The 19,206-nt window shown below is 25.0% G+C and overlaps 1 protein-coding gene across 6 annotated transcripts in view; it reads right to left on the reverse strand.

The window, feature by feature from the left end:
* The window catches only part of LOC135931989 (uncharacterized), an 89,832-nt gene continuing 70,626 nt past the window's right edge, over positions 1–19,206 (reverse strand). The window contains exons 11-15 of one of the 6 annotated variants that reach the window (XM_065469314.1): positions 11,186–11,884; positions 5,887–5,943; positions 2,468–3,258; positions 1,160–1,218; positions 1–14 (exon numbers count right to left, since the gene is read on the reverse strand). In XM_065469314.1, coding sequence (XP_065325386.1) covers positions 1,171–1,218; positions 2,468–3,258; positions 5,887–5,943; positions 11,186–11,884 — 1,595 coding nt within the window. In that variant the 3' untranslated portion in view covers positions 1–14; positions 1,160–1,170. Of the gene's footprint in view, positions 15–1,159; positions 1,246–2,467; positions 3,259–5,886; positions 5,944–11,185; positions 11,885–19,206 lie in introns of those variants that run through there. The other 5 variants (XM_065469313.1, XM_065469315.1, XM_065469316.1 and 2 more) reach the window with 5 other exon arrangements.

The following is a 19,206-nucleotide window of genomic DNA, read 5'->3' on the forward strand; positions in this document are numbered from 1 at the left end:
TGGCCAGTCTGCTCCTGTATGAAATATTTTTACACCATAAAATTAAATTAAGGGTACAAAGTCTACACTTTGTAAAATTGTGTCCCAACTAAATATTTCTTCAATTGTGGAATAAATATGGGCAGTCTCGAAACTGTGCAGCCAAAGATATAAATGGGGAGATATCTGGTATGGAATTCTTTTTATAACTCCTTGAAATTAATAGTCTTATTAAGAAAAAAAACCAATGACAAATCTTGTGATAAATCCGAATTGCAGAAATTTTCAGATAATGACAAATCGTACATATAAATTTTGTGTGGTTAGTGTTTATTAGAAAATATGATATTAGGTATATATGTTTTAATATGTTATGCAACCTGTTGCTACGGCTCTTTCGATTTTAGAACATGTGAGATATCTCACTCCCACAATAACTATTATAATATTAAAACTTAAAAAAAATTGCTTTAAATAATTTCAAGTTTTGTAAGTCACTTATTAATGCAATGTTGCATGGCATTGATAAAAAGTATAGTAGAAAAATTGTTTACAATTTATTATATTTAGTTTTAATAGATTTAAACAAGTCTATAAAAATGAATATGTACTATCAGCAATAATTCACCTGCTATTTAAATTAGATTATCTGTGGATAAAAGATCAACGAAAGTAGGAATCTTCCAGTTTGAGAAAATATTTTGACAAAGGAAAGGCAGACTTTGATCCTTTAAAAACAACACACATACCATCAGATTATTTTCTGATATAGATAAAAAAAATATTTTGATGAGGATCTAAATGAAGATTCTTTTGAAGATGATAAGGATTATTCTTTAATTTTTAATAAATTCCCCCAATTAAAATTTTTTATTAAATATTATACAACCCTCCCATCCTCTGCGCCATTTGATCGTGTCGAATGTTGAGCACTCTCGTTTATTTTATCAAAATATTGAAATTTAATTGTTGCTAAAAATTCAAAAATTATTATAAAAGTATCTTATCTTATAATATATTATTTTTGTATAATTTTATTTATATTATAAATAGACAAAAAAATTATTATAAAAAGATCTCATCTTATAATATATATTTTTTTGTATAATTTTATTTATATTAAATATAGGAAATTTTGTTAAATAATATTTATTAATTATTCAAATAACGAGTAACTTACTTTCTAAATAGCTAGAAGCGCGCGTTCCTTTCAAGGTTACGAGTAACGGTAACGCGTTCCTTTTTTATATAACGAGTAATGCGTTTCTTTTTGAAGTAATGTTACAGTAAGTGAAAATCAGAAGTGTTTGTTAACATATATGAAAAGAGGAAATTTTCAAAATATGGTTACATTTTTTTATGTTGTTGAGGCTCATACTTATCTCTTCCAAATCGAATATATAACCTACTACTTGCTTGTGCATTTTATAGAAAAAATTAATATTTGCCTAATTTTTAACGGTTGAATAAATAAAACTTCAAATATTAATTCAATATAAAAATTTTAACTAATTATCTTGCAAAAGATTTAAAAAATAGCATTCTAATTTTAAAAAATCTAGTCTAATTGCTCACTTATATATCATTTACTTTATGTATTGCATGATATTGATAATAGATATCTGCAAAAATAGGCCCGGCTCGGGCCTAATTTTTTTTTAAAAATCAGGTTCGGGTCGGGTCGGACCTAATATTTTTTAAAAAATCAGGTTCGGGCCGGGTCGGGCCTAATATTTTTTATAAAATCGGGTTCGGACCGGGTCGGATTTAATACTTTTTTAAAAAATTCCAGGCCGGGTCGGGCCGGTAAATTTTTTTAAAAAAATTTAGTGTTCACCGGGCCGGCAAATCTTTTTAAAAAAATTTCGGGCCGGGTTTGAAAAATTAGGCCCGATGCAGATCACTAATTAGTAATATTATATTATTGTCATCAGATGATTTTAATAGGGTATAAATAATAATCGGTATATTTAGTTGTATAAAATAAAATAAAGGTTTATCGTTATGTTTATAGTTTTGAATAAAGAATTAAAGGGTTTAATTTCAAAGATGAATTGAAAGAGAGTTGTGTAGAGTAGTGAAACATTAATGTGAAGATGAGAAATATTAAGTGTATTAAAATTATTACATTTACACTGCCTACTTTCGTTATTGAAGTAACTTTTTTTAATTTTAAATTTTGTGTCTAAAGTAAATCTTTCGAAAATTAGCTAATTTTTTAAGAATGTTATGGAAACCACAAATCTTAATTTTTTTTATAATTTAAAAAAATTAATTTTGGATGACCAAATTTAATAAATTTATTAATTTAGAGGCAAGATTAAATTTTTTAACGTTGCATACTGCCAATGTGCCTCATATTCAGTCACATTTATTAATAAGTTTATTTTATATAATAATGTACTATAATGTCAGAAATAAATGTTTTTGAATTTCTATTACAAGTTTTTGATTATTTTTTAAAAAAATTATTATGATACGATAATACCGTGATAACGATGTGCTGCTCAAGTTTGTAATTTTTGACCTCAGTATTGTATAATTTGATGCCAATATCTTGTTTATGAATATATTTCGGTTTTATGCATGAATATTTTGTTGTGATAGCATTATTAGGCTCATCATTATCATGAAATTTTATAGACTTTAGTACGGTGATATTATTCATAATTCGTAATATTTCATTTTTATTACAAGTTTCCATAAAGCATAATTTATTTTTCAAATCAAATTTGAAGAAGGAACAGTCTAAAATTTTCCACCTTTTCCCAAAAAAATAATTAAATTTAAACGGCGATAAAATTTTCATGTTTTTTAGCCTATTTCTCTTTATGGAATCGTGAACATTATTAATTCTCTTCAAAGATAACATAGTATCCATTCCAAATTCACAGAGATTATTTGGAAAATAGATATTCATACATTTTAAGTGATTATTAACTAATAATTGATCTGAATAAAAAATATTTTTTAAACGATTATAATATATAAATGAATCTTTCATTGAATGCCCATCTAATTCGCATAAAATATTTTTATAATTCAATTGAATCTTGGCATAAACTTTTAAACAAATTAAATTATCATAGCTGAGGCGAATATAATTTTTTATAAAATTTGCGGATAAAAATTTTGCATTGACTAAAATTGTGTAATTTATTCGTTTTTTATAAAAACTGTAAATTGTATTCTTGTTCCATTTTGTATTTTTTTTAATGTTATTTAGAATTCCAAATTTTCCAGAAAGCGATTTATATGTTGTATGTTTCTCATCTATAGCTAAAAACAAATATTAAAAATACTATATGTAATACAGTTAATAAATAAAGTTAATTTTAATTATTAAATAAATATCATTTAATATTGACTGGAAAAAATCAGTTTTAGCCAAGTTGCTAGTAATAAAAAAAAAGAAATTTGGAATAGGATCATCGGTTTTAACATTTATCATTTTAATAAAATTGCACTTTAAATATAATGAGAAAATGTTTTAATAAATAAAATTCTGTATATTTTAGTCAAAAACTACAATTAATTATAAAACTGATAGAATTTAATTTTAAAACTGCATGTAATTTAAAACTGTGCATGTTTCCATTAATAATTGTCTATTTAATTAATTTTAAAACTGTGAAATATATAACTTTTAAACTCATTTGAATTTTAAAACTGTGAAATATATAACTTTTAAACACACATTTGAATTAAAAAATTGGGCATTTAAAAGATTTGCACAAGTTGACCGATCTGACCTGTTTTATATTAAATTCATATCGGCCGAACGTCTTTCTATCGTAAAGAAATTAGAAACTCATCTAATCCATTTCAGTGGCGTCACTAGTCTCTACAATCTTAGGGGACTTGAAATTTTTTGGGAAAATAATCTGAAATATTTTCAACATGGCCTTTTTTAGGTAATTTTAAAAAATTTCAGAGGGCTCTTCATATTTTTTAGGGGGCTTGAGCTCCTGTGCTGCACCCCTCTCCCTAGTGGCGCGACTGATCTTTAATGATTATCAACTGTTAGAATTTTTTTAAATTTCTCAAGTTTTAAAATCATAAACATTCTTATAGAAATAAATTAATAATGATATTAGTCGATAACTTATATTTTAAAAAGGACAAAAAATTGGTCCGATCCCATAAAAAATGGTATTTTTTCCAATGTCAATTAAGGCACTTATACCTCTACTTTATATCTATCTATTTCTATAATAACCCAAGATTAAAAATATTGAAACTGAAAATTTTTTGATTTCAATATATTTTTAAAAATCATAGATGATTTTGCTAAATAAAATTTACAAAATTTTTATTAAATTTTCCGAGTTGATTTTTTAAAAGATTTTTCGTGTAAATAAAAAAGGATTTTCATTTTTTTAATATCTTTAATTTCCTATAAAATTGCTGTTTCTTTATTGGAACCAAGAAAACTCATGTTATGTAATTATTTCGGAAAAAGGGTTTGGAAAATTAATGAAATAAATCATGATTTCCAATTTATAATAGTCATATTTTTTGTTTTGTATGATTTCATTTTTTAATAATGGTGCTTTTTATGAAAAAAGTGCATCAGCAATTATGCTGAATTTGTTAGCACTTTACTCATTTTCTCTAATGGAATTAATACAAATTAAGATTTTCATGAAATTAAATATATAAATAATATGATCAGCTAATAAATATGTTAAAAGAAACATCAATCAATATGGGGAAAAAATTAATTTAAAATATTAAATAGAAAATGTTTTAAATCAAAAAATGGAATCAATAGATATATGCAAAGCTCTGTCCGTGGGCCGGAAAAATTTTAAAAAAATAAAACGGGCCGGCAAAAAATTTATTATGGTCTTCCTCAAGGAAATTATTTTTAACAACACCCCTTGTCAGATTTTGAAAGTTATATTAAAAATGATTAAATTTTATTAAAAACCCTCTTTAAGTTTTAACCCCTATCTCTTAAACCTTTAATTAAATCTAGCCTATATTTTTCTAACCTTTAATATTGCTTACTAGTTTAACTATATATATTGAATTTGATCAAAAAATTTTCTTGAGTTACAGATTCCTTTAATTGGGTTATTAACCAAAAAATTATAAGGGCTGGGTCAGGAAAGTTGTTCATAAAAAATTTTCGGGCAAGGCAATTAGATAAAAAAAAAACCTCAGGAAAGTAACATATGATGTAATTTGACCAAATATTGTTCAACATCCTCTAAAAGGAATATCTGGAAGAAAAATTTTTAAAATTTAAATATTGTTGTTCAAAAAGATTGAGACATAAAAGAAAGGTTTAGGCAATAAAAAATTGTACACGTCCAAAATCAACCACAATGATGGAAAATAGAAAGTTAAATCTATTGGATCATCGGAATTCCAATTCAATTCACTCAGAATTGAATTCAATACTAAGTTGATGTATTTTCAGTGGCCACTACAGGAGGAGGGGGATCCTTTCTTTCTTACCGAAGCAAGTACTTCTTAAAATTTGAATGCGGGTACAAAGGATTTCTTGTCTTATAAAATTATTTTTCCAATTTCAAAACATGCCCAAAAATATTAACCAAAAAAAATACAAATGCTTAATTAATAATTATACACGGCCTAATATAAGAAATGAATGGATAGACCATATTAGAAAAGGACATGGTGAGCTAAATTTTAACGATATAAAAAAAGCTTTGAAATAGTAGCTTCTAATATTAAACTAATTGCAGACGGAACCTGTCCTCAAATTGTATATTCAATAAATAAATAAAAAGATGGGAGAAAAATCAAAAGGGATTATAGTCCAAAATATATTCTAATATATTATTGTATAATAATATAAACATTCTCATTGAAACCATAAAATATGGTTACAAAAAACATAAAGTGCTATTGAAAAATATTTCTACTTTATAATACCTTGAGGGCATTGATAAACAAGATTCTGAAGATTCTGATCTTCTACCATGGGAAGTGCTATTGTTTTTAGAATAGAAAATTTTTATTTTATTTTATCACTTTATGTTTTGGATAAAATATTGTTGATAACAAGCTTGGCTTGTACAAAAGGAGGATATAGAATTTGCGATAAATCAAATATTAATTTGAAAAAGATAATTTAAATTATTGACTTTCATTATTAAATATAATATTTTATTTTAGCTATAAAATCAATTTATGCTGCGCTTGATTTGATCATTATGCAGTTTAATGGAAGAATCGATGATGTATCGATAAAATTTTTAAATCAAACATGATTTTTTACACCAAAGGGAATGACGGAAAAGACATTCATTAAGGATAATATTGAGGATATCTGTAAATGTTAACATTTAAATTCAAGTCAAGTTTTTGAAAAAATGTCCAAGTTTTGAAATATTTATATTATGACTAAAACGAGGGATGTAGTTATTATAAATGACCTGGAGGTTAAAGAATATAAAGATTTGTCAGATTCTGAGAATTGTAAATTTATTTTATTAAAATATTTATATTAATACATTATTTAGCTTCTTCTTTTCTTCTGATAATGATTCTGGACAGGGTTTATTTCACCTTATCGTTTTTAAAATTTTTCTGCTTTCCTTAATTTATCAATTTTATATAAATATATTAACTATTCCCACTATCTCATATACTGCCGAAAGTGTGTCAAAAAATAATTAACTGTTTTTAGGAGGGAGGGGTACTTTTCAGAGGGTATTCTGCTTCCATTGCTCAGAATTTTTAAAATTTTTCTGCTTTCCTTAATTTATCAATTTTATATAAATATATTAACTATTCCCACTATCTCATATACTGCCGAAAGTGTGTCAAAAAATAATTAACTGTTTTTAGGAGGGAGGGGTACTTTTCAGAGGGTATTCTGCTTCCATTGCTCAGAAAGAATAGGGACCAATATGCATTTCTGCTAGTATTTGTTTACATATAATTCATTCTATGTGCTATTCTTAAATATAATTTGTAAAATTTTTAAATATTTTTTCAAAGCTGTACATTCAAAACAATTCCGAAGCGGTTCTATGATTTTACTTTATAGAAAGGATAGCTCAACTAACGAATTATATGTATATAAACATCAACAGAAGCATTTGAACCAAGCATTAAATTCCATTCTAAGTGAACTTCTAATACCTATAACAAATATGATTTTTTTAAACATTCTATTTTTTTTTTCAAATCTATTGATTTTGGATGTCCAGGATTTTTATTTACCTTTATGTTACAATTATTATCCCTTTCTATGATCTCTCAGACAGTTGAATGACTAATATTTTATTTTTCCTTATATTGAACAATGAGAGGTGAAATTGCATCAGATGTTGTTTTCTGGACCATTATGCTTAAATTGAGCAGGAGCTTTTAGCATTGTGTTTTATAGTTTTCATTTTTTAAAAAAATATGAAAACACAACCAATATTATGTTTTTAACACAAAAAAACGTTTATCAATTTACAGGTTGCCATTTAAAATAATTTAATAAAATTTTAATTTATATTAAAAATGGTTAAAAAATAGTTTAATTTAAGAATATGGATAAAATAAAAGGCAGATAATCATATACAAAAACATTTTTAAAAAAATTGAAGGTGGTCTATATTTTTGACGCAAGCTACGTCGTAGTCAGATATTTTAGAAGTGTGATATATTTTTTAATAAATGTCAACCGATTTTTTGCAAGTTATCAAAATTAGTTAAATTTTGTATTTTATTATATATCACAATATTATATATTAGATCATAAAAAAATAATATTAAATTAGATGTCAAGGAACGTGATTTTAGCCCACCCACCCTCTCCTGCCCATGGCGAGTTACAAATTTTAAACATTGAGTGGGTGAACTGGTAGGTTGAATATATTTTTAGAAACAATAAATTTGAAATATTATTATTGTTTAAAGTTATTTTTTTATTTAATAATATTGCTATTTTATAAATTTAAATTAATAATAAATAAATAAAACAAGGAGCCAAACCAATCAATAAAATAAATTTTAAACATTGGTAGGGCGGGTGGTTGGTTAAACATATTTATTAGATAAATGTGCTTTGGCGCGTGAGTTTTATAAAGCACCATGGGCAGGTGGTAGGGTGAGAGTGAAAATTTTAAAACGATGGGAAAAGTGTAGGTTAAAAACCCGAACATTTCAAACCTATAATAAGTTGACTTTTTTTATTTTAAAAATTTAAGTATGAAATAAAATACGGATGGCCGAGCATGTACAACTGCCTGTTATTCTGTTAGATTTGGTATAATCATATAATTATCTCATTATCATTTAAATTTAGATTTAATAAAAAAGTTATACTTTAAAACATGAATGAATATAATTTTAAATTTCCTGTATAAAATTAGAGGGCGTGTTGATGGTTGGTGCTAGGAACTTTAGTCCTATTAATTATAACATATTTATATTTTATTTAGATTAAAAAAAATGTAAATAAATATATGACTATCTAAAATATTAATTTTTATAATATATTCTTATTAAAATAATTTTTTCATTTTACTTTTTTTTTACAAAAATTTCTAAAAATCCTTAATTAAATTTAATTTATTTAGTTGTTGCTTATTAAAACAATATCAATAAATTCTGCAAATTTTTTTAAAAAATAATGTTTAAAAAAATTAATTATGAATATCATTTGTTTAACAAAAATTGCCTAATATACAATGGTCCCCACATGTTAAAATTTATTGAAAATATAATGTTAACTAATTTTATATATCAAAGATGTACAAATGTTTTACATGTTGTTGGGGAGAATAAAAGAAGTTAGAACGAGATTTAAACATATATATGGGCCATTCCATGTCAAATCGATCAAAAAAGGCCCATTTTCGTTAAAATTGTTAAAATTTTCTGGAATTATTTAGAAGGGGAAATAAAAGAGAAAGCCGTTTATTTTAGCTCGCCAGCACACCTGGTTCTTGAGATATAGGGGCTTATAGGTACAAAAAAGAGCCAATTTGGAATCTGTAAAAATTTTAAAATGTTTATATCTCAAGAACTATTTATAGTAAAAAATAATATAATATATCATATTGTAGGTAAAAAAATCGATTATATTTTACGATAATAATATTTTAAAAAATTAAAAGTTTAAAACAATCTCTCTTTCTGTTTAACATAATTTTTTTTCCGATCAGATTAATTTTACATGCATATTATCGCAAGAATCTAAGAAAGATTCAACCTTGGATGACCAAAAAAAATTTACCAATCAATTTAAATATGCTAATATGCTCTTCATGCTGACAAAAATTAGCAAAGCTTCCTTATAATGACAATGATATTGATAAGCAATGGGTAACAACAGATCGTACAGAACTTTTAACTATCACTTCATCAACCTTTAATTTTTTAGAAACGCTTTTCGAAAAGCTAAATATTTTACTATTACACTCATTCATAACAAAGCAGCAAACAATATTCATGAATTCTCTTAAAATTAATTTAAAGGAAGGAGAATATATCGTGCAGGCAGATTTTGCTGAAAATTATGCCTTTGTGGTTCAAGATGAAGTACAGGGGTTTCACTGGAATAAATCTCAAGTTACCATTCATCCTTTTGTCATTTATTACAAGTCACTTAATAATTTAAATCATTTAAGTTTCGTAATAATATCTGAATCTCTCGTTCATAATACAATTGCGGTTCATATATTCCAAAAATATTTAGTTCAATACTTAACAAAGAAATTTCAATGCCTGCCAAAAAAATTCTTCTATTTTTCAGATGGAGCAGCAGTTCAATATAAAAATCAGAAAAATTTAATCAATCTTTGCCACCATGAATATGAATTCGAGATAAAAGGTGAGTGGCATTTCTGAGCTACATCTCATGGCAAATCAGCTTGTGACGGGGTCGGAGGTACCGTCAAGCGTTTAGTGGCTAGAGCAAGTTTACAAAGACCTACTTCAGAACAAATAACTTCTCCTAAAGAGTTTTTTGCCTATTGTAAGGAAAATATAAAAGGTATATGATTTATAATTTATTAATATATTATATATATTATAATTTTTTTATTAAGGAATAGAGTTCTCCTATATTATGGAAGATGAATATGAGAAAGAACAAATAATTTTAAAAGAGAGATTCAACAAAGCCCGTACTATACCAGGGACGCAAAAATTTCATGCTTTTTATCCAATTTCTCAGGATAAAATTGAAACAAAATTTTATTCTAATTCAACAGAATCGCATATATTAAATATAACATTTCACAAATTTTAAATTATGGAATGAATATGATTGTCTATCTCTATTTCTATATTTCTATATTATTAATATAAATGAATAATAAAAAAATTATACGAAAGATTTTATTATTGGAAATATATTACATTATTAAGTGTCTAATGGGCATTTACCCACACTGCCCCTCAATTTATTTAGTATATTTAATAGAAATTTAAAATATTTTTAGTATAAAAAGTGAAAATATCCGTTTATTGATAAGTTTGTAGCAAAATTTTAACCAAAATCCGTAATTTCATAAAGCGCCATCTATTATTTTTTAAAATTTTTGGAGTCGATAGCGTCGCCAAAGTTTTGACATCGTATATATATTTATAAAAGGTGTCTAAATAAAAAGCAATAAAAAAATTTCGAAAACAAACTCCCTTTTTTGCTTAAAAATACAGGTAAAGCATTATAGACAAACCGGAAGTTAAAGATTCAAATTGGCGCCAATATTCATTATTTTTTGATAGCTTTTTAGAGATTTTTTTTACCTACAATATGATATATTATATATCTTTTTACTATAAATAGTTCTTGAGATATAAGCTTTTTAAAGATTTTACAGATTCCAAAGTGGCTCTTTTTTGTACCTATGAGCCCCTATATCTCGAGAACCATGTATGCTAGAGAGCTAAAATAAACGGCTTTCTCATTCATTTACCCTTCTAAATAATTCCAGAAATTTTTAACAATTTTAAAAGGGGTCGGTCGAATCGTGATCGATTTGACGTGGAATGGCCCATATATAATATAAAATATTAATGTGAAAAAGCTTTGCCAATCATTAATCTGAAAATCGGAATATATTTTATAAACTATTAAGCCTAATAAATATTTTTTTTATCAATAAAATAATATAGTATCAAGTTAACTTACCTGTTTAGATTAACAATTTATTTACTAAATTGATAAAAAAAAAATCAAATTATTAACTTAAAGAGAATAAAATCATTAATTATTATAAATTACTTGTCAAAACATCTAAATTTGGTGCATTTTTCTCGAAAACATTAAATATTGATGGCTCCACAAAAGTTATCCTATAATAATCATAATTGTCAATCTTTTTAAAAGCTCTCAAAGTATCGTAATTGGAGTAGGTAGTAGAATGGATTGAAAATTTAAAACTTTTGTTATCAGATATACTGGTTAAATTAATAAGTTCATAAGGAACATTTAAAGAGTTCCTTTTCTCATCATATATAGTATTTAAGAAATTTTCTCCTGACCCTTTGCGCGTTTTGTTGATTGTAGGAAATTTCACATATTTTTCATAGATATAATTCAAATTAAAGAAATCTATATATTTGAAATCAGTAGGAATATCATTATAATCCCAAAATTGATGACACTGAAAATTTTTAACATCTTTGATATCCGAAAAAGGTGTAAATAGAATTGATAAGTTATGATCAAATGGTGTTAGGTTACCATAATCATATAAACCAATTTTACCTAAGTCAGAATTTAGTTTAATATTAGAAGGCTGTATACGCGAGTTATTCCTTAGTTTAACGATATAAGATTTTTGATTCATATTTTGATTATTATTACTTTTATTTATTATAATATCATCTGAATTGATCACATGAGCTTGTTTACTGAAATCGGTTTCCAATAGATTTATTCTTGAAGATTTATTTGGGTCAATTTTTGTGTTTTTAATATCTTTAGTTATTTTTATAAATAATAATGATATTATAAATATTTTATATCTAGATTGACCATAAACATAATATTTTTTAAAAATTATTAACTAATAGCTATAATAAGAGAGGGTGTTATATGATGCAATAACGTCAGAATCGTGTGGGGGTGAGATTGTATGCTTTAATCATTGGGTATCCTCCCCTCGTTTATTTTAAAATACAAATTTAAATGCACCCCCCCCCCCTCTTCCCCCAATTATTTTATAAAAAACTATTTTGCATATACAAATTTACATATTTTTTAAATTGATGAAATAATATAGTTTAATGCAAATTAAAAGGCTGTATTCTTAAGGTTAGAAAAGTGGTGCCGGTAAAAACGACACTGATAATTAATTTGGCATAACCAATTACTACCACTTATACGACGGCTAAAATTTTTTAAAAAAAGGAAAAATTCAAAATAATGAAAGGTAAAATATTTTTATTTGAATGTATTATATAACAATTTTATTAATAATAATAGCTTTGGCGTATTTTTTTTCATTTAGAATTATAAAGATTTTTACAATAAAATTTTTACAATTACACAAAAATTTGAATAAATTGTAAGTTAAATTAAAAAAAAAAATTATGTTTAATAAAAAGTGATAAAAGCTTATAATTATATTGAAATCAGGAATTTGTCGCAATGTATTTATTTAATATTAGTTTTAAGTCTAATATTAAGTATTTATTTTTGGTATAAAAGAAGAAATTTTACTAGAGAGGCAAATAAAATAAGATTGTTAAAACAAATAGATAGAGAAAAAAATGAAAAATATGATAAAATGGAAAAGTTTTATAATGAAATATGTTTGATGAATATTATGAAATTTTAAAAACAGATATCTTTGGAGATTTCTAAAAAAAAGAAAATTTGGAATTAATGTTGATAAAATAGAGATTATTAGAGATTTTGAAAAAGAAAAATATGAAATTAATACGGAAAATAAAAATATAGGAAATGAAAATAATGAAATTGAGATAATAAATATGATAAAGGATATAGTAATAAAAAAAATAGAGATTGAAAATATAAAAAAAAAGGAAAATTGAGAAAGAAAATTTGGAAAGGGAAAATCAAGAAAAAGAAAAAAAAAATTACTTAAAAGAGTTGAAGAGATGAAATGGGAAATTAAAAAATTGAATGAAGCAAATCAAAGGTATAATAGTGGAACGGGTCAAAATAGAACGTGTTATAATTGTGGAAAATATGGACATATAAGTAGAGAATGTAATGAAAAATAAAAAAATGTTATCAGTAGTTTGCAAAAGATGTGGAAACCGAGAACATAATACTGAGGAATGTTACGTTCCGGTATACAAATTATTAAATGAAAAACAAAAAATTACGGCTGCGTGTGAAAATTGTGGAAAGTTTGGGCATAATCAGGATAAGTGTTATAAAAATCAATAGGGAAATTCCAAAGCATTTCCAGCTGTGGAGCATAGAAAAATTGAAGGGAATAATATTTATAAAAAAGAAATGTAGAAGATATAACGTGTTTTAAATGTCGTAATATTGGTCATTATGCGAGAGATTGTACAGTAGGATGACTGTATGATTGTGAAATAAAAACATTTGGAGGAGTTACGTCAAAAAATGAGTTGGATCTATTGAAAGAAAATATATATAAAAATAAGATAAAGGATCATTATTAAATAGAAGGAAATGTAAATAACACTTATGGGATTTATAAAAATATGTTGGAAAATGAAACACGAAAGAATATACATATTAGTAATTTACCGATTTTCAAGTTGGAATACCGATTTTCAAGTTGGAAGATAATAAAAATTTTGATCAATGTCCAAGAGTAAAAGTGAATGTAGGAAATAAAGAGATTTTGATGTTATTGGATACAGGGGCAACAATATCTGTGATGAGGTATAATGAATTTTACAATTTATGGCCGAATGAACACATAATTAAAGATAAATGAGGGTAAAACAATTGAATGGTTCAGAAATTATGGCATTGGGAAAAGTAAATTTACCGGTATTAATTAATAACGAATTAATAAATTTGGATTTGTGGGTATTAGAAGAAAAAATTGATAGAGTTTTGGGATGGAATTGGATATCAAAATTTGGTTTAGAAAATATTTTGATGAATATATTTCAGGGGAAAAATGAAAATAAAAATATTGAAGTATTAAAAATCTGTGTAAAAAATTTGAGAAATAAATTAATGAAAGAAATTTTAGAGAATATTAAAATTGAGAGTATGATAAATAATAATCAAAGATTTTATGATTAAAGAAAATGAATTTGTGGAAAGTAAAATACTAAAAGATGATGAAATTAAAAATATATTAAATAATTCTGAGGAAGTTCAGAAAAATGAAAAAATTATAAATGATAAAATGGGTCAGGAAAAACTTGATATTTTGGATAATAAAATTGATATAAGTTTAATACCTGAACCTGATACGGAAATTGAAAAAAATATTGATTTGGAAATTAATAATATTTCAGTTGATTTGGAAGTTGGTAATATGTAATATTTTGGAAAATCCAGAAATTGAAAAAAATATTGATTTGGAAATTGAAAATATTTCGGTTGAAAGTGGAAAGTATTTTGGGAATTGATGATGAAAATTTTAATTTGGAAATAGACAATGAAATAATTTCAGGGAAATCGAGGATGGTGAATAATTATATAAAATGTAATGAGATTTATAAAGACTCAAATTTGGAGAGGGAAAAATTACCTGTATCGAAAAATTTTCCGGTGAAATTGGTTAGAAAAAAATTAAAAAATGAAAGTGTGGTAGAAGAAGGAGAAGAGAATTTAGTTCTACTAAGGAATGATATGATTGATTTAAGAAATAAGTATAAAAATTTATTTGATGAAAAATTGGGTTGTTTCATAGATTATAAGGTAGATATTTGTTTAAAAGAGAGTGGAGGATAATAAAGGGGTGAAAAAGCATTGAAAGTAATTGAGAACAAGAAAGGGTATGAAAGGTAGTTAAAAAAAAAGAAGGAAAGAATTAAAGAAAAATTTAAGAATATGTATGAGAATAGTAAACACTAATTATATAAGGGAATTATGGAATAATATATTCTGAAATTATATATGGGGTAAATGGTTATGGATCGCTTAGTCCAATTGTTGATTGTAAATGCTTGTTATCTGAAAGAAATATGGAATAATATATTCTAAAATTATTTATGGGGTAAAATGGTTATGGATCGCTTAGTCCAATTGCGTAAGGTTAGATAAATTGGATTAAATAGTTCAATTATAAAATGCTAGATGAGTTGAAAATTTGATAGTCGTGTGTAATTTAAATATTGATATTGCAAAATTTGATTGTTATTATTAATTTTGTTAATGAGAAACTGGCAGTTGTTTTGTTTTATTTTAAAAATGTTATGATTAATAAAGTTTTGAAGTAAAATTTGTGGGTCAATTGGTATGATGTTAAAGTTTAAATTATTTTATTTTGTTATTTATAGTTGGTAAAGGAAAGTTGGAAAATAAAATGTTTATATGAGTTGGTAATAAGGTTGTAATATAAAATTGTTGTTAAAGTAATTAATTATTAAAGAATTAAGAAGTAAAAATAGAGATTATAAAAATGTGAGCGGTATTGAGAAGAGAAGAAACATAAATTGAGGAAAAAGCAACTGGTAGTGAAATAGAGAAATAATTGGAAATATAAGGGTAAGAGAATAAAGAAATAATAAAATGAAAATAATAAGGTTGTTGTTTGGTGTAATGGTTCATTATGTAAAAAAAAGAAAGAGAATAAAAAATAATAAAATGAGAATAATAAGGTTGTTGTTTTGTGTAAGGGTTCATTATGTAAAAAAAAAATGTTAAAGCGATTAAAAAAAAATTTGACTTACTTACTTTGTGTAATATTCTATGTAATCAACTCAATAAATTACAATGATGCAATAGATCTATGATACATTGACCATTAAAATTTAATGATAATCAACAATGTTGGATAAGGAGACCGAGCTTAAAATATAATGATCATGACTGACATGCAATGGATAAATCAAACTATGACTCATTAAGCCGGATAATTTTTGATAACAACCAAAACAATCGTTTAATCAAATATCAAATCGTCGTATACGTCAGAAATGAACGATACAATAGTAAGATGACAACTAACGAAAATAACGTATAGATATCAAGAAAATATCAACGATGTGAAGTTTTTGCTCAATGTCGATATAATAGAACATCAACGATATGAAATTTCGCTCAACGTCGATTTCAAGAGAATTTCAATGATGTGAAGTATTGAATCAAAAGAATCTAAAAAAAATATTCTTAAATTATAGTTATGGTTAAATTTGGCTTGTAGTACCTTGAAAAAGGGGTACATGTTGTATTATAATAAGCATTTATTTATTATATAAGAAATAATTGATAAAAAAAAATATTAAAGAGAAATATATTATATTTTGTAAAAATCGGCGTTTATTGATTATTATTATTTTATGTTGTAAAATTCAAAAAAGGAATAAAATATTTAAAAGTGCCTTCTTACTTTCTTACATTTCTTACAGTCAAGAGAATTTGCGAAGTATTGAATCAAAAGAATCTAAAAAAAATATTCTTAAATTATAGTTATGGTTAAATTTGGCATGTAGTACCTCGAAAAAGGGTGATTTTAATTTTATTTAAGCTAGAATTGATGTTGCTTTAGACTTATTGGTTATGGAACTAGTGTTATTAAAAGGCTAAACTGCCTGATTAAGCTTGAGCTGGGCTTACTATCACTAAATATATTATATAGCGCAATCAAAATACTTGAAGACGCGATAGTTAAAAAATCTGAAATAAAGCGAGCGAATAAAATTGAGATAGAGAGGCCCGAATTATTAATATGCGACTAATAAATTTTTAATTTTGCACCAATTAAGCTTGCGCATCACTAAACCAATATGCATGATGGAATATATAAGAAAAAATTCAATTTCGCGATTCTTAATTTTAAACACCATTTTTTTTATCTCTATCGCTTTGGTTCGGATTTTTATATTGAAATTCAAATTAATCATGTATCAAGATATTATTTATAATAATTAAATGATATCAAAATTATTGTTAGTTTATAAATATGAATAATTTTTTAAAATTACTTTATAAATTGATATTTTTAAATAATTTATAACAAAATGTATAAGTAATATTAGTATCAAAGAACTTTTCTGCGTTAGAATAAAGGATACTAAATCCAAAAACTATTATGAACTTAATTTTATAAATATTAATTCACAAGGTGGCCTTTATCAATTATAATATAAAAAATATAAAATGCAAATTTATATGAATTAGACTATGGGGGTTAAATATACTTTTATTTAAAGTGGCAATCAATATGTGAATAAATAATTATAATTTTTAATTGTTTCTTATTTATTATAATACTTGGTCGGGTTTGATCTAAAAATGTGTGCTCGAGCTTGGGTCGGGCTCAGACAAAAACTTTGTAGACCTCTACCTACACTACAAAACATATGCGTATTCAGGATTTTGTTAAGGAGAGGGGGGAGCCTGTATTAGGTGAGGTTTTTCCCTATAAATTTTATTGAATATCTTTAGACTGTAAGACTTTGGGTATATTACATTTTTATAAAAATAATTTTGGGTTTTCACTTTTTTTTATAAAAATGTTTCTTTCTAAAATTTTGAATTTATAGTCGTTATTTTAAAAAGTTAATAATTTACTAATTTTTCTTTCATATTCTTTATAAATTTTTGGGTATGAGGAGTGTATATGGGAAATATCAGCTTAAGATGATATTTACGAGAATAGGCAAATTTGGGTTGTCCCTCCCACTTGATTACGTGCCTACTACATTCCAATATTTTACTCTCTAAAATTGATATAAAATATAATAAGCTCCCTACTTTATATCATATTTAGTTAAACGGCCATTTTTGAGCCGATTTTTTAAAACGGCTAACTCAATATTTTAGCCAGAAAAATATTGCCTAAGCCCTTGAGATTTCGCTAATAGATGTCCAAACCTTTGTTTGGGTAATATTATTCTAGATGAAATATTGAGTTAGCCGTTCTTAAAAATCGGCTCAAAACGAGCTGTTTAACAAGACTAATCATATTAATAAATTATCATTTAATATAAAATATTATTACCTACACTACAAAATTCAGAATATTTCACTTGTTGAAAATGATATAAATTGACAATTGTTATCTTTAAAATGGAATTATAAAAACCAGAAAATTTTGGAAAATGAGAGAAAAAAAAATAGAGGAAAATTTTTAATTTATTTATAATATTAAGAGAAGAAAAAAATTTTTTTAATATTTTTTTGACACCTAGTTGAACCTTCCACTTTTAAAAAGGGTCGTCCGGGCCCAGGCTTGGGTTTAGACAAAATACCAGGGCTTAGGAGGATTCAGGGTCCGGGTTCATATCCCTACATTAATTGATCTACTACGGTTTGTTTAAATAATTTTTTATACTTACAATTGTATGATCTAAAACTTCATAATAAATTTGTCTATAATATTCATTAACTGACCCGAATGGTTATTATAAATTTGAGCTTTCTTCAAATCTTATGATTTCCTGTTTTTATAAATATAGGTCTTGATGTAACTAATTAAATCTTGTTGCATATCTTTTTAACTTAACCCATTAATGGTCACACTTTTCCCAGCAGATAAAAATTCCTGATTTTTTCAAATTTTATTTATTTTAGGCTAACTAAGAAATCATAAAAATCGACACGAAGAAAATCACCTTAAATAGGAAATCTGAACTGTTGCATATCTGTAACGTTGACCATTAGGGATATAAAAATAAGATAAAATTATATTATTGCAAAAAATCGAAATACGATAGATAATTACAAATTTATTTACATATTTTATATTTATAAGATACAATTTTTTGTAATTTTTATATTTTATGAAATTTTTGTTACATATACAGTGTTGTGATGACTTAATGAAACATATTGACGATTTAATTTAAACACATGCATATATAATCTTTACAAATGTACAACAAAAGAAATAATTAAAGAAATTTAAATAATGCTTTGTCTATATTTTAATTATTTTTGCAAATATTATCATTTTATATGAATGGGTTTAAATTTAATCGTCAATATGTTTCATTAAATCATCACAACACTGTATCTATATCTTATATGACTATGACAAAGCGTACGATGTTGCCTTTTGTTATCGATAATAGTTGTACCATAATGACCATAAGATTTTCAGGTACTTCCCTCTTAGTGAGGAAAAATGATAAGGATAGCCTCTAATTGTACTCATCTTTTTATTTACC

This window comes from Gordionus sp. m RMFG-2023, chromosome 1 (assembly GCF_954871325.1).
Source record: "Gordionus sp. m RMFG-2023 chromosome 1, tfGorSpeb1-WG-v2, whole genome shotgun sequence".
Lineage (NCBI taxonomy): Eukaryota > Metazoa > Nematomorpha > Gordioida > Chordodea > Parachordodidae > Gordionus > Gordionus sp. m RMFG-2023.